The sequence below is a fragment of the Strigops habroptila genome, chromosome 3 (assembly GCF_004027225.2).
Source record: "Strigops habroptila isolate Jane chromosome 3, bStrHab1.2.pri, whole genome shotgun sequence".
NCBI classification, from domain to species: Eukaryota; Metazoa; Chordata; class Aves; order Psittaciformes; family Psittacidae; genus Strigops; species Strigops habroptila.
Window position 1 is genome coordinate 64654809 of NC_044279.2, and position 15418 is coordinate 64670226.

The window sequence follows — 15418 nt, forward strand, 5'->3', positions numbered from 1 at the left end:
CTGATAATGTTGCCCGTGTCCATAGTTTCCTACTCATGCTCCCAAATCCCGATGACTCTCCAACTTTCTGCACCTACACCAACTGCCTACAGCTCTACCTAGACATCTAGACGTTGTTCCACTCTACAGATGTTCTTCGCTCAGTTGAAGAAAATAAAAAGGGAAAGGATTTGTATCTGTAATGTTGGTATCATCTGACTTAATTTCTTCCTCATCACCTACATTTCACATCCAAATCTTCAAGTAAGTCCAGCAACACCCAGTGTAGCTTGCTGGCATGTTTTTCTTGTATTTTCCTGTTTTCAAGACACTAAATCGTAATTTGGTGTCTTATGTACAACCGTCTATTTTCTTCGGTTCATCTCTATTTAAACCTGCTTGAACTTGTTGTATCACCTTCTCCTTTCCTCCATAATGGACACATAACATTACTAGTTTTAATTTCAGAGTGTGAAAACCTGCAAGCAGCGATACTAGTTAACACACACAGATGTGCAGTACAGTACACTGTGCATTTTCTGTATTTAAAAAAACACCAGACAATAAGCTTGCAAGGTCTCCTCCATGTGAAAAGTAAGTTAAAAATACACTGAATGTGTGCTAAAGCTTAAAAACTCAGTGCCCATTAGATACCTGTGAGGCAAAATCATTCTAAACTAAGGTACGGATTGGCGTAAAATATTCAAGGGAGACCTTATAGCAGGCTTCCACTATCTAAAGGGGCCTACAAGAAATCTAGAGAGGGATTTTTTACAATGGCATATAGTGACAGGACAAGGGGGAATGGCTTTAAACTGAGAGAGGGACTGGAACAGGTTGCCCAGAGAAGCTGTGGCTGCCCCATCCCTGGCAGTGTTCAAGGCCAGGTTGGACGGGGCTTGGAGCAACTTGGTCTAGTGGAAGGTGTCCCTGCCCATGGCAGGGGGATGGAACTAGATGGTCTTTAAGGTCCCTTCCAACCCAAACCGTTCTATGGTTCTGTAATTTATGTGAACAGTTTAAAGGAACAACAGGTAGTCAGTTTAATTCCATTTTACTTAACCACACAGATCATCATCACTGTGCTCAGAATAACTTTATTTAGCTTCTTAAATCCATTCTCAGACAGTCTCTCTTTGCCGCTCTGAACAATAAATTCCAGAGAGGAGTAAACTGGTTAATGAACAGACATTCACTAATGCCTTGTCAGACCCTTTAAGTTGCCACTTTGAATGACTGAACCACTGCTTTACAGTCAAGTGCAACAAGTATGTGCAAGTACAAATTTTCAGCCGTGCTTCACCCTGTATATGAAAGGGATGGGGGTATTCGGGAGAGAACCCATTCTCATGGGACTAATGTGATGATGATCACACATGACAAGCTGTCATACTTGATAATAAGTCACCCGGAAAATGGAAGGAAGAGAAATTCCATTGCTGCCAGCGTACAAAAGAGCTGTTTAGATAATCAGTGCTGCAGTCAATGGTTTCCATCTCGTAACACCCACAACTTTGCAGCTGCTGCTGATTCCAATAGCACCTGACTCTTCAGTTGTGCCAAAACATCAAAAACACACCCCTCCCGGGCCAGTGACTTTGCACTGTTTATTCCCCTAATTATCAATGAACTTCAGCTTCTGCATCTCCTGTATGTTGATCACTACCACCAAAAATTGCAGCTAGTGTTGGAGAACAGCATATTTCAATAGCAAAGGTCCTCAGCGAGCAGTATCTTTTTCTCCTTTAAACAATTTTGAAATCAGTTAGAGAAGTAGAATAAACCAGCAAAAACAGATTCCAGTGGATGAGAACATACTTTCATTGTTTAGTAATGCAAATAGTCACCATAAGAAGGCTCAGCTTAGAAGAAACTAAAAAAGTCCAAAATATTAAGACCCAAGAAGAGAAAAGACAAGACATTGCCAACTAGCAGTCACTTTTTTTTGTGGGCAGAGAGGAGTCTTAATTAAGACGGAATTCACACTCCTGGAGGGACCACCTCTTTTCTAAGTCACACCCCAAAATCTTCCTTTCCTTGTCTCAGTTCAGGAAATAGCTCCCTTATTAGCACAAACTGGATTGGTCTGACCTACAACATTTACCTTTTCAGCCTGTGACTTTTCACCCAAAGTAGTTATATTTTGCCTGAACAGGAAAGTTTCTCAAGAATAAGTTATTCATCTAAGCTAAAACCACCTCAAAAATGCCTTCATTTCCTACAGACTAACAGTAGGTGCAATGAAGGGTAAGTGAAGATACATAGATGGAGCACAAAGAAAACCAAGATATTCTGCAATAGCCAGTGCATCACCTGATGGCAGAAAATCTGGCAATGGCAAGTATCCAACCCATAACGGTCAAAACTATATAAATGAGGTACTACTGTTGGATTTAGCATGGCCACTAAAGAGCCTTGAGCTCCCCCACAATGCATGAAACCTGACCATCTCTGCCTACCTGTACATGTATTTCCTGGGATGTAACAGAGTTCACTTCTAACCAAAGCAAGTGAAAATTAAACGAAAACCCCATCTCTCTCTCCCCGTTCAACACTGTTCAGGTGTAAGAAATGTGTGTGGGAAGCCACTAAAATGCCTTGATTGTTGACTATATATAGCACTTCACACAGTAATTCCAAAACAGGTAAGTGGTTAAAAGAACATCATGCACAACAATTGAATTGAAGTACTGTGGATAGCACCTCAAGGAAACTGTAAAACTGTGAAAACCTTGTTCATCTCTTGAGTAATCTATGCCACCATGCAGTAGTGGCACTGATTATAAATCTTCCAGACACTACGTGAGCTGAGAGATCATTCAAGATTTCTCATTCTGACAGGGAAAACACAGAAAAACTACTTCCCTTCACAATCTTTGTTATAGCCACAGGCTCATGAGATGAAGTCAAATGATGGGGAAGTAGGGTTAAAAACAGAAAATACACTGAAAATTACTCCTTGATGAAACACAAAGAAGCATTTATAATACAAATATACTGAATCACAAAGTATTTTGGCTCACTTAAAAAGTCAGTAGCACTAACAACTGCAGCAGACTGGAAGCTTCTATGATGAGTGTGAACTTCAGGGGGGGAAATGTAGAAATGTTTTCAAAAACATGATATATATTTTCTGTGTATGAACCAGTACTTATACAGTTCTGAAAAAATACTAAAGCATCTCTCCACAATGTAATGAAGAGCTGAGAGCTTCCATGCATTTCAAATAATTGTACTTGTCTGTTGCCTCAAACCACATGAGCTCACGCAGATGATATCTTATCGTGTGTGTTTTATCAGATTTAGCTGACCAATTTGTGTTATTCACCTACCTGAAAACCTATCTAAAAGTAACAGAATTTATGGCTAATGGACTTTGCTTTAAATAAACTGAAGTCAGTGCTATGCAGAATCACTATTCTGCCAAAACTAATAGGAATATTCTCTCTAACCGTTGCCCGGTTAAGTTTGCTAGGTTTTCCTCTGGAGACACTGAAATCCACTACAGAATGCTACACTGAAATGAATCAACAACAGAATGCCATAGAGCTGTAATGCTAAAACACTGGTTTGTCTAACAAACCTGTCTGTTCTTCAAGAGCCTGCAATACTGTTGGTGGTTCTCTCTTCAGACCCTGCACTGAAGAGAAGCTATCTAATAAAAATATCAAAGTAGTGATCAGATGTTGACTTAGATTGGCCTTCTTTGCTTGAAGCCATAAGTGGTTCTAGGTCTTGTACTTGAAGCCATTTTTCTTGCAACAAAATCAAGACCAACCAAGAGATCCACAAGGAAATACAGTGAAGTCATTTTCTGCATAACTTGTCTGAGTTCTCTCTTTACTAAATAAAATCCCTCTGAAAATCATTAGACTCATAAAGCATATCATAATCTGAAAAAACCGTTGAAATCTAGCAAATATCTTCAATAGTTCCTCTTTGAGTTTTTGCAACAAAGATACATACATCAGAAAGAGAACTCTCTAGTATAAAATGCAGGAAAGCAGAGATTCATGGGAGATGACTGTAAGGAGGAAAAGGAGGGCAATGGACAAAACCATTCAATTTCTCTCACCACTTTTAGTAGAGGTAAAATAATACCGCTCCTGTTGGGAAAGAAGGCTTTTTTGGTTGGGTTTTTTAGCTGTCAGATACACTTTCTAGTTTAACTGGCGTGTTGAAACGTCACTGTAATCTGGGAGAGCACTGTAGAAGGATACGCACGGGAGGTACAGAAATACCAGCTACACCTAGTGTGCCATGTTCTGGGTTCATGCAATGGGAACAGAGATCCTCCAGCAAGCAATACAAAGTAGCTGTAAATAGGCTCCTGCTCTGAACTGCCCTCTAGAGGAGTCCCTCACTCTCCGGCACTGAAGGAGAGTAAAGAGGTTAAGATCACTACAAGGTCATGTAGTGACAGGACAAGGGGTGATGGCTTTAACCTGACAGAGTGGAGATTTAAATTAGATATTAGGAATAAATCCTTCACTATGAGGGTGGTGAGGCGCTGGCACAGGTTGCCCAGAGAAGCTGTGGCTCCGCCATCCCTGGAAGCCTTCAAGGCCAGGTTAGACGGGGCTTGGAGCAACCTGGTCTAGTGGAAGGTGTCCCTGCCCATGGCAGGGGGGTTAGGACTAGATGATTGTTACTAGATGATCAAACCTCCCAGCCCAAACCATTCTATGATTCTATGATTATGAGGGCAAACTAAAACTAGGCTTTCTGGATCCTCCCCTTTTATTGTGATATGATACATTAATCAAACAAAGAGTACAGACTTACTTGAATCTAAGAAAAATACATGAAGGGAAAGTACTATATAGCAGAGTCAATATGAATGAAACACATAAGATAGAGAAGTGTTCTGCAACTGAAATAGAAATAGGTAATAACCAAAAATCACTGCTCCCACTGTTTCCCATGAAAGGTCTGTCAGCACAATAACCAAATTACAGCAAAATAAGATTAAATGACAAGTACTTTGCATCAGAATTCTCTCAATTCATAAATAAACAGCGTTCAGCCATGGAGAGCAGAAAGACTACGCACCAGTATTTTACAGTGCCACAAAAATCATCAATGACAGGAACTTGGGATCAGTCAAGATATTGTATCAAAGATTGATGGCAGTGCTTGAAAAACACACTGACAAGCATGATATGATGTCATACTGTTATTATTCCTCATATGTCTTCATTACCAAATACCACTACTTTTCTCCTCCTGATGGGATTCCACAAAACAACTATTCATTCTCATTTACTGGTTTTCACATCTCCTTTGTTCTAACCAGGTTTCTCACACCACGCTTGTTACTGTAACACCCAGCTCCCTTCCGGCAGTGCATTAGGCAGTGCAGGTAATATCCATTATGGCCTGCTGCTTCTCTCGCTGTGTCCCTGCGGGAGAAGATAGAGCATGCAGAGCAGAGCTGGTACAGCTCTCCACAAGTAGGCATCAGCCACCTGCCAGACAACAAGGAGATACAGACTGTATATATAAACTACTTTATATTCAAAGAAGATGCACACGGTACTTCAAAATAAACACATAGCGGTTACCACGCATATACCCCGGGAGTGCAGCTGAAACAACTGTGCAGTTACAAGCAACAACAGAATAAGTAGGAGAAAGGGTTTTTAAAAAGTAACTGTCAGACAAATTAAAGCTGTTAAAAGCATGGAAAGCAAAAAAGCACCAGGAAAAGTGAATTAGGAAACAATTAAACAAGTTCTGAAGCAGAAGGATGGTGTTTGCACTTAGATCAGTAACAGCCTTAAGTCCATCTGAAGTGCTACAAAAGAGAGTGAGAAACAAGATGACAGATTAGAAGTAAGAGAAAATTATTTTATCCAGAGGCTTTGAACAGAAAGCAGTAAAAACACTAAAAGAGAGATCTAGTTAGAGTGAAAGATGACCAGAAGAGGAGAAGCTGTGGTCAACGTCTGGTTTTGAGAGTGATGATGGGGGAAAAGTAGGAGAATCTCCAGTTTATGAGGGAAGGTTTAGAGCAACAAGGATGAAAGAAGAGATTTGGGAAGTATCAATGCTATTTTAATACTGAAGTTTTTTAATAGCAAATCCAACTACAGCCTACCGTCACACAAGCTAACACATTTAAATAATATCTGAAAAGTAGACTCGGCAGTTATCTTTACTCAGGAGCTTAAAAGTCCTCTTAACTGACTAAAAATTTTTATTTAAGCATTTGTAGCCTCCTCTTTATAAAGTTTTAATATTGCTCTTTAATTCAAATATTTCTTTGACATTTCAGTAATAAGAATCAGTTGAAAAGTTTCCCCTCAATTGCCAAGTTATTAAAAAACCCCAACTTTTTCTGAAGCTTGTATTTACAAGAACAAAGCAGACTCTTGCACATTGCAGCTTTATATGTATTCAACACATAGAATCATAGAATGATTTAGGCTGGAAAGGACCTTAAGATCATCTAGTTCCAACCCCCCTGCCATGGGCAGGGACACCTCACACTAGACCAGGTTGCCAAAGGCTCTGTCCAACCTGGCCTGGAACACTGCCAGGGATGGAGCATTTACCACTTCTTTGGGCAACCTGTTCCAGTGCCTCACCACCCTCACAGTAAAGAACTTCTTCCTTATATGTAACCTGAACTTCCCCTGTTTAAGTTTAAACCCATTACCCCTTGTCCTACCACTACAGTCCCCGATGAAGAGTCCCTCTCCTGTATCCTTGTAGGCCCCCTTCAAATACTGGAAAGCTGCTATGAGGTCTCCACGCAGCCTTCTCTTCTCCAGGCTGAACAGCCCCAATTTTTTCAGCGTGCCTTCATATAAGAGGTGTTCAAGCCCCCTTATTGTCCTCGTGGCCCTCCTCTGGACTTGCTCCAACAGCTTCATGTCCATCTTATCTTGAGGACACCAGAACTGCACACAGTACTCCAAGTGAGGTCTCACAAGAGCAGAGTAGAGGAGCAGGATCACCTCCTTTGACCTGCTGGTCACACTTATTTTGATGCACCCAGGACACGGTTGGCTTTCTGGGCCGCGAGTACACACTGAAGCCGGCTCATGTTAAGCTTCTCGTCAACCAACACTCCCAAGTCCTTCTCTGCAGGGCTGCTCTGAATCTCTTCTCCGCCCAACCTGTAGCTGTGCCTGGGATTGCCTAGACCCAGGTGCAGGACCTTGCACTTGGCTTGGTTGAACTTCATGAGCTTGGCACTGGCCCACCTCACAAGCGTGCCAAGGTCCCCCTGGATGGCATCCCTTCCCTCCAGCGTATCAACCAAACCACACAGCTTGGTGTCATCGGCAACTTGCTGAGGGCGTACTCAATCCCACTGTCCATGTCACTGACAAAGGTGCTGAACAGGATTGGTCCCAACATCGACCCCTGAGGGACACTGCTCATTATTGGTCTCCAATTGGATGCAACTCTCTGCATGCGGCCATCCAGCCAATTCTTTATCCACCAAGTGGTCCATCCATCAAATTGATGTCTCTCCAGTTTAGAGACAAGGATGTCGTGCAGGACAGTGTCGAATGCTTTGCACAAGTCCAGGTAGACGATGTCAACTGCTTTGCTCCTATCCATCAGTTCTGTAGCCCCATCATAGAAGGCCACCAAATTGATCAGGCAGGATTTGCTGTTAGCGAAGCCATGTTGGCTGTCACCAACCACCTCGTTGTTTTTCCTGTGTGCTAGCATGGTTTCCAGGAGAATCTGCTCCATGATCCTGCCAGGCACAGAGGTGAGACTGACTGGCCTGTAGGTTCCCACGTCTTTCGTTTTCCCCTTCTTGAAAATGTGGGTTACATTTCCCTTTTTCCAGTCATCGGGAATTTCATCTGACTGCCATGATTTTTCAAATATGATGGACAGTGGCTTAGCAGCTTCATTCGCCAGCTAAACTGGCAAATTTAAACATTTCCAGGTACAGCCCAGTTATCTCGGGATATTAGGAATAAGATGTTATTGCTAAAAAACCCACATTTTCCAACAAAGGGTTTTATGAAACAGCATCTTGGCACTAAGGTGCCTCTCCTTTCACGGACCACAGATGCAGTCAAAGTGGAATATACATATATATATCTCTCAATATAATATACATATCTTAAACATATTAAGATGAATTTTATAAATGATATATAACTAGCATATGCTGTATGCTTTAGTGCCAAACTGACAAAATTTCATTTCTGTCGTAACTTTGATGCTATCTTTTCTTTTCAGGAACTTCTCACTTCATGACAGGTAAGTTCAGTAAATGACAGAGTATGCATTGTTAAACACTTGTTCAAAAAAAAAGATTCTGAAGACAGAAAAAAAAGATTCTGAAGACTGCCTTTGACGGGCTTTTTAAATACACCTTTCATAAGAGTAAGTTCTGAATCACAGGAAATAGTAGTGACTGAAACTTGTCATTAAGAGTGGCAAGTCACCTAAACAATCTTGACAAACACTGTTTAAGTGCTTGCCACCACAAAATCAAGTTTTACTACCTAGGTTTATGTGAAACACAACCTAACAAACTTAATTTATTCTGCCTTCTATTTGTTTATTTAACCTCCTGTATGCATAAACCTGTTCTGGCAGAAACATCTGACTCTACCTGACTCCATGCAGCCCTTGATTTCTTAAAAATAAACAAATAAATAGAGGCAGCACAGGCCAGGTTAAGCCTCACGTCTCTGCACTACTTCTGACTGACAACAACAGAAGCATTAACATAATAGGACAAAACTATTTAGCGCATGAGATTGTTCAAGTCGTTGCCCAGAGTTTATGCTGGTAAACACCATCTCACCCCTGCTTACTTCTACTTTCTGCCCAAAAATAAGCAAGCATGGGCTCAAGTTCTCAAGATGGCTCAACAAAGACAATATACCCATCCCTCTTCACCTCAAGACAGCTACAAAACCACTTATATTTGCTTCATAAACACCAATCAGTCCTGGCATGGCTCAAATTAAAACAGTAATCTAAATACAAACAAACAGGTTTGTTTCCATCAGCATCTCTTCTCATTACTTTAAATGAATAAAATAAGAGACATATTATACTAAACATCAGGCTAACATTCTGCTTCCATGCACGAACAGCTGAAGAACTAATTGCAAATATAGCAAATAGGTACAGACGAATATGCAAATATTACCTTGTGTTGAAGGAGGAGGATGCTCCTGTGGCTTCTCTTGTGACAAAAGTCCCAGGTAGCTGAGAACTACGTATTTTGTTTCATAGTGAAATCCTACAGGCACAGCAGTAGAGGACGCCATTGGGTTGGCTTGTGATGTGGCAGTACTCTTGTGGGGCACGTAGAGTTTTCTCTGGGTAAATGAGGAAGACTGTAAGGAAAGAACAGAGTGTTTTGTCTGGGTTTTTTTATAAGGCTGCAATAGGTCATGAACTCAAAGTTCGCAAGGAATTATGTAACAAGCGTGAAGTAATATCCAGGGTTTTGCCCTAATATCCTATGTGTTCTTTTTTGAATCAGAACCATGCAGAGTAAAACCAGCTGCCGCCCAGCCCAGCACCCTGCCTGCGGGCTGCCAGCAGTGGCATTTCTCACTCCGGCCTGGCATACATACTCTCACATTAAAGCAAATTGGACAGTTCCTCACCATGTGTCTGCCTCCTAATGCCTCCCAACTCAATCACACGCACAAATACACATGTATTCATGCAGGGAGGTCTTGAGGGATTATGAAGACTTAGTTACTACAATTTGAGGTAATAAGACAGGTTCAGAGGAGTCTCTCTTCCCCTCAGCCTCTGATAAGTATTTTCCCGATTCTCTGCTTTCTCAGGTTCACTACTGTAATGCTACAAAATTTTAATGCAGAAAAAGTGACCACAATTGCCTTGAATTCGTTTTACTGTTCCAACAGCAATGGAAAACATATGGTCAAAAGAGGAAATTCCACATTCATTGTAGGGATTGGAAGAACAGATGGTAGTGTGTCCTGGGTTTCTCACCCTGACATTAAAACTTACAAACTAGAAATCCACACCTAACAGCAACATTTGGGCTAAGAACTTCCTTGTTTTACTGTAATTGTTTTGTCAGGGTTTGGGCTTTTTTCAAACATCCAAATAAGTACAGCAGGAAAAACTAACATAGAAAGAAATTAGCAACAATCATAAAGAACAAGGGGGAAAAAACCTCAGAAAATGACATGAAAGTGGGGAAAAAAAGCCACACAACGGACTGAAAAGAAGTTTCAGATTCATCAACATGTTTTAGCTCCTTATATCAGGAACGGTCTGGATAACTACTTCTAATGTGTTATCAACTTGATGAATCAAATAATTTTGAGGTTTACATTAAAGCCCTAAATATTATTAAATTCTCCATCACTTCAAAGAGTCATTCCCAAATAAGTAGTAGCCCATTTTTGGCAAATGTCTAAATAAAAGGCATGCAAAAAAGTTCATGCTACAAGAATAGATACTTAACAGATAGTAAAGGAGCCAGACAATTTACTAGTGTGAGATTGCAGGTTCATTTGGAAATAAAATTTAAACCAAGTTTAAAGTTTAAAGCAGGTAGAATGAGAAAAATGCCATATACAGAGAACAGAAGTTGGAGCATCTCCAGAGAGTTCCTGATTACTCTGGAAATGCCTTGAGACTAAGAGAGAGAACCAAGCTCCCAAACCAAAGCACAACCTGCAAATGAAGCCTCAAAGTTAAAAATAATACTAATAAACAGAGCAAGCAAAAGAAAAGCATTGACCTGCCTAGCAATGCAAGATGTCTGGGCTAATTTCTAACCCCCTCCTCCCTGGAAAGGAATTCCGATTAATAGCAGTTGTACCCTGGTTACTGAGGATAAACAGAACTGTAACTGTGCTGTGGCATGGTTCCTGTGTGAGTAGGTAGCTTGGCAAAGAAAAATTCATCCATCAAACTAAAAGCCACAAAAGGAAAAGAGTTGGTGTAAAATTGGCCAAGTGTTCTTTCTTTAATCTTTAGCAACCCTAGCTTCTGAAACTCATTCAGTACTGAAAACAGAAGAGGACTCTTACATGAAGACTATAGTCTGGAAGCCCTGCCTCTTGCCATGTATTTCAAAATGCCTGAAATCCTTTAGAAGAAAGATTCATTGAGGCTTTGCTATGGCTTGAACCAAATTAGTGATGTATGTAGGAAAGAAACAATGTTGAAACTTTGAGACAACGCTCATCCCTGTTCCCTTGGAGTAGCAATTCCACAGTTATGTTGCCTCTTCCATCCCAGAGTGCTCCTCAGGCAATGTATCATGCTTCAGAAACATAAGAGATTACAGCAGAGGATAAGCACAGCTTTTGCACAATACACAGTTACCTTTCAGCTACTTCCATAAACTGAGTTTCATAAAGCAGGGAGATATTGCAAAAATAACTGCTCAGAAGACTTTAGGATCCCTCAACAATAGACCTGCTCTTCAGACCAGGTCCCCAGATGTCATCACCACGTCACAGGTTCACATCACCAGGTTTGAAAGATGCCATTCACCCAAAAGCAAAAGCTCCCCAGCACATTTCAGTTCTGGTTTGTTCAGTAGAGATCCACAGTCCCGAAATCAACATGCTTTTTGCAATGCCTGAGCCACAGTGAATGGGAGCCCTGCCAGACAACCTGAACTGATCTGTCCTGAAAGAATCAGTCTGACAGATGGTCCAGTGACATCCAGACACTACGCTGTGGATCAAAGAACAAGTCTGAATATATAACAGAGATTATTCTTCAAAATATAATTCCAAATCAACACAGAAAATGAAAGAAAAAAACCAGTAAAACAATCAAAGCAAGCACCACTGTCCATACCAGCACAGTGATCCACCTGCAACAGTAAGACCTAACTCACATTGATTTCAGCATGCTTAGCTCAGCACCTCTGGAGAGAGGAGGAAAAGTGGGAGAATCAGACCAGAGCTTACTTAGTGATTAATGCTTCCCTGGGAAAAGAACGAAGAAAAAAAGCTTTGTATGAAAAGAAAGTGATCACTTTGCTTGATATATTGTGAAAGGCAGATTTATGCAAAAATGAGAAGGGAGATTTCAGAAGTTGAATGGAAGAAATATCTTCAGCTTCACATAAAAAGAATGGCAGACTGGAAATGCACTTCAGAATCACTGGCCTTCCCTTGAGAGAAGCCCACAGCACAACAACTGAATTACTCATTTTCAACTGTGAATGACTGGGTTTGTTTACAAAAAGAAAGAGAGAAATATTGACTCAGATACTGTAAATATCTCAGAAAGGGCCATTTTTCAGGAATAAGTGGGATTAAAAAAGGACACACAGCTTGAGAGGCCAAATCAGAGGAAGGAGAGCTTTTCTCTGCAGGATCAAAATGGAAGAGATCCAGAAACTGTTCAAGAGAGTAAGACAAAGGCTTGTAGGGGAGATGTAATGGCGCAGAGCAAAATAGGGCATTATACAGACTACATGAGCCTCAAAGTAAAGGCAAGAGGGTTACTTCTGGTGCAACAGTAAAAGAAAATGACCTTTCTCAATTCCTGCACCCTTGGGGGAATAAAAGGCTACCTATCCCTTTGAAGCTTGCTTACTTGTTACTCCTCTGGCCCTGCTGTTACTTGTTTCATGTGGGCTGAGCTGCTCAGCTGACCTGAGAACAGGAGTTCCAGTTAGACTGATATTTCTTCATGCAATCTGTTGCATCCTAATCCACAGAAGAGTTTACACTAGATAATAGGCAAGGCAAGTCTACCAATTAATACACTGAATATAATCCCCTTGCGATGAGGCTCTGCTGTATTTTCATCCTTACCTGCAAAATCCTATTGTGCACCAAGCTGTGCTTACTGTGCATTACTCCAAAGCCAAAGCTCAACAGCGCTATGGTAACTGCCCATAAGAACCAGCTGCCACTAAGATCCAGTGTGCTTCTATTTGACCGTTGCAAGTCCAATTGCCTGTTGCATCTAGAGTTGAAACCTTACAAAGTATTTTGCTGCACGCTTCTAAACAAAGCAGTGGGTGATCAATATCGCTACTGATTTCTAACACACTAAAAACAGACATCCAGAAACTGTCCCTCACCTGTCACAGATTGCCTTCTTTTTACAAATACCACCACCACCATGACCATAGTTAAGTTCTGCTTGAAAAAGGAGTCAGTCTAGGGGCGGATGCAGTTCCCACCTACAGTCCAGGTTACCAAGCCTCACTTACCAGCTACAAACTTAACCATCCTAGGCAGTGGCGCTAGCAGAATACTTCCTGCTGCTGGAGAATTGTTTCAAAGTGTGGTCTCAGTCAGCAAGCGTTCGCCCAAGCACAGGGAGATTTAGCAAGGCAACGAAACAGCAGCACCGCAGTTCAAGTCATTTTTAGGGCAGTGTGCCACTGATACGTTTGCAGGTTTGGGTCATCCTCCAGGTATCAATCCCTGCAACAGCTAACCACTCTGAGTTCACTCTAATCTGCAGCCTTCTTTATCCAAATGTACCAAATTTCAAGGAGTTGCAGGTCTACAAAACCACACCCCGTACCAACAAGATGGAAAATATTCAATTGCTCTGCAACCTTAACAGAAAGCCTGGGTAAGGATTTGGGATGAGACTTGCATGTGCAGACTAGTTTAACCTGGCAGCGGTTTGTCTCTGAAAACACTTCGCGTAACAGGTAGGGCTTTCCAAAGCACCAGACTGCGATCAAGTTGGGAGATAAATTCTTCAGAATAATTTTCCAAGAAGATACGAGGGTATGACTAAGAGATTGTTTTTAATAAACTGAGAATTACTGAGTTCAAACATGTCAGCTCCTACCTAGTGGAAATTAATCAATATTGCATCCATTACTGATCCTCTAGTGGCACTGAAGGGATAGAAGTACTGGAAAATATGATAGTTGCCTATCTGGGCAGAGGTTTTAGTTGATCTTAGAGGGAGATGTAATTAAGTGAGCATTCTAGGCAAATGGTTTGGGGTTTTTTACTTCTAAGAAGAAAACCAAAATGTACAAGTTATCTGCTACAAAGGTTCTCAATCCTTTCCAGCTTTAAACCGCCTTACTACAATATTAAATCGTGACAAGCCCAGCTTTCATTAACAAGCTTTCATTCACTTTAACGTGCTAAGCGCTGTGTGGCTTTGAAGGCGACCATGAGGACGGGCAGGTGAGGCAGGAGCCCTGCGCTAGCTCCAAGTTTCAGCAGCGCCAGACGAAGGCAGAGCCGGAGCAGACGAGCATCCTGCGAGAGTGCAGCGTAAGCTACTCAGTTACTACGGCGATGAATGAGATATTTATATCCGGGCAGAACCGGCAAGGAGCAAAGAGCCGGCATGAGTCAGCCGGCGGGGTCCGCGCGGGAGTCACAGCGCTACAGCGGCAGGTGCGGGCAGGCCGCAGCCCCTGCAGCGGAGCCGCGGGCTCTCCTTGCCGCCGCCCTTCAGCAGCTGCCGCGGGGCGGAGGGGACGCAGCCCGTCCTGCTCCCGCACCTCGGGGCCCGGCCGCCCCTCAGCGGGACCGGCTGGACGTGAGGGACGCGTCCTTCAGCCGCCGCCACGGCGCGGGCGGGCGGACGGGGGCACCGGCCGCCGAGGGGGAGTGTCCGCCCCGCGCCCCGCCCCCCCCCGCGGGGAAGTTCTCCCGCCACCGAGCGCGGCCGGTTCCCCCCCCCCCGCACCAATCCCTTCGCGGGCGGCGCGCGCGCGGCGGGAACGGAGGCGCGCACCGTGCCCGCTCCCCCTCACCCGACTGCGGGGCGGGACGGGCACGGGAGCGCGGGGGGAAATAAATAGATAAATAGATAGATGGGTAGATAAGGGACATCGATAGGTAGATGAATAAATAAATAAATAAATAAATAAGTGGCTCTCCAGCCCGCTTCCCCCTCACTCCCCTCCTGTTCCTCACCTGCGGGCGCGGCGGAGCGGGGCGGGGGGCTCCGTGCAGGCCGGGCAAGGAGCGGCGCCGCTCCGGGTCGGTCCGTCGGGGGTGGTGGGCGCGCGCGCGCGCGGGCGCGCGCGAGGCGGTGCGAGCTCTGCCCTAATTTGCCGCCGCCGCCGCCGCCATGATGGAGGGGCGGGGAGCGAGAGGAAAGCGGAGCCGGGGGATGGGGGGGGCGGCACACGTCACGGCGCAGCAGGACGACGCTCCCGCCACGTGACTTCCCGCCCCGCACGGAGGGGAGGGGCGGGGGGCACCGGGCTGTGCGGCTGTGGCAAGAAGGGCGAGAACGGAGGGGTCAGTGCAACCGCGGCCCCGTTCTGCTCCCTGCGTTTGGGGAAGGGAGCGGGTGGCAGCTGGGGGCTGCCCCATATGGGTGGGTGGTCACGGAGCATCGGCGCTACAGGAAAGGAAGCTAAGTCGGAATACCTTGGAGGTGCTGAGGCGCTGGCACAGGGTGCCTAGAGAAGCTGTGGCTGCCCCATCCCTCGCAGTGTTCAAGGCCAGGTTGGATGGGGCTTGGAGCAACCTGGTCTAGTGTGAGGTGTCCCTGC

The 15418-nt window shown here is 43.7% G+C and overlaps 1 protein-coding gene across 4 annotated transcripts in view; it reads right to left on the reverse strand.

The window, feature by feature from the left end:
* BCL2L13 (BCL2 like 13) overlaps window positions 1–15025 on the reverse strand; it is a 45532-nt gene extending 30507 nt beyond the window's left edge. Inside the window, exons 1-2 of one of the 4 annotated variants that reach the window (XR_003990711.1) lie at window positions 14832–15005; window positions 9119–9308 (exon numbers count right to left, since the gene is read on the reverse strand). Coding sequence is in view for 3 of the 4 variants with exons in the window: in XM_030480677.1 (XP_030336537.1) it covers window positions 9119–9239 (121 nt within the window). In the remaining variant the exon portion in view is untranslated. Of the gene's footprint in view, window positions 1–9118; window positions 9309–11382; window positions 11764–11788; window positions 11904–14831 lie in introns of those variants that run through there. The other 3 variants (XM_030480677.1, XM_030480678.1, XM_030480679.1) reach the window with 3 other exon arrangements.
* Between the last annotated feature and the right edge of the window lie 393 nt (window positions 15026–15418).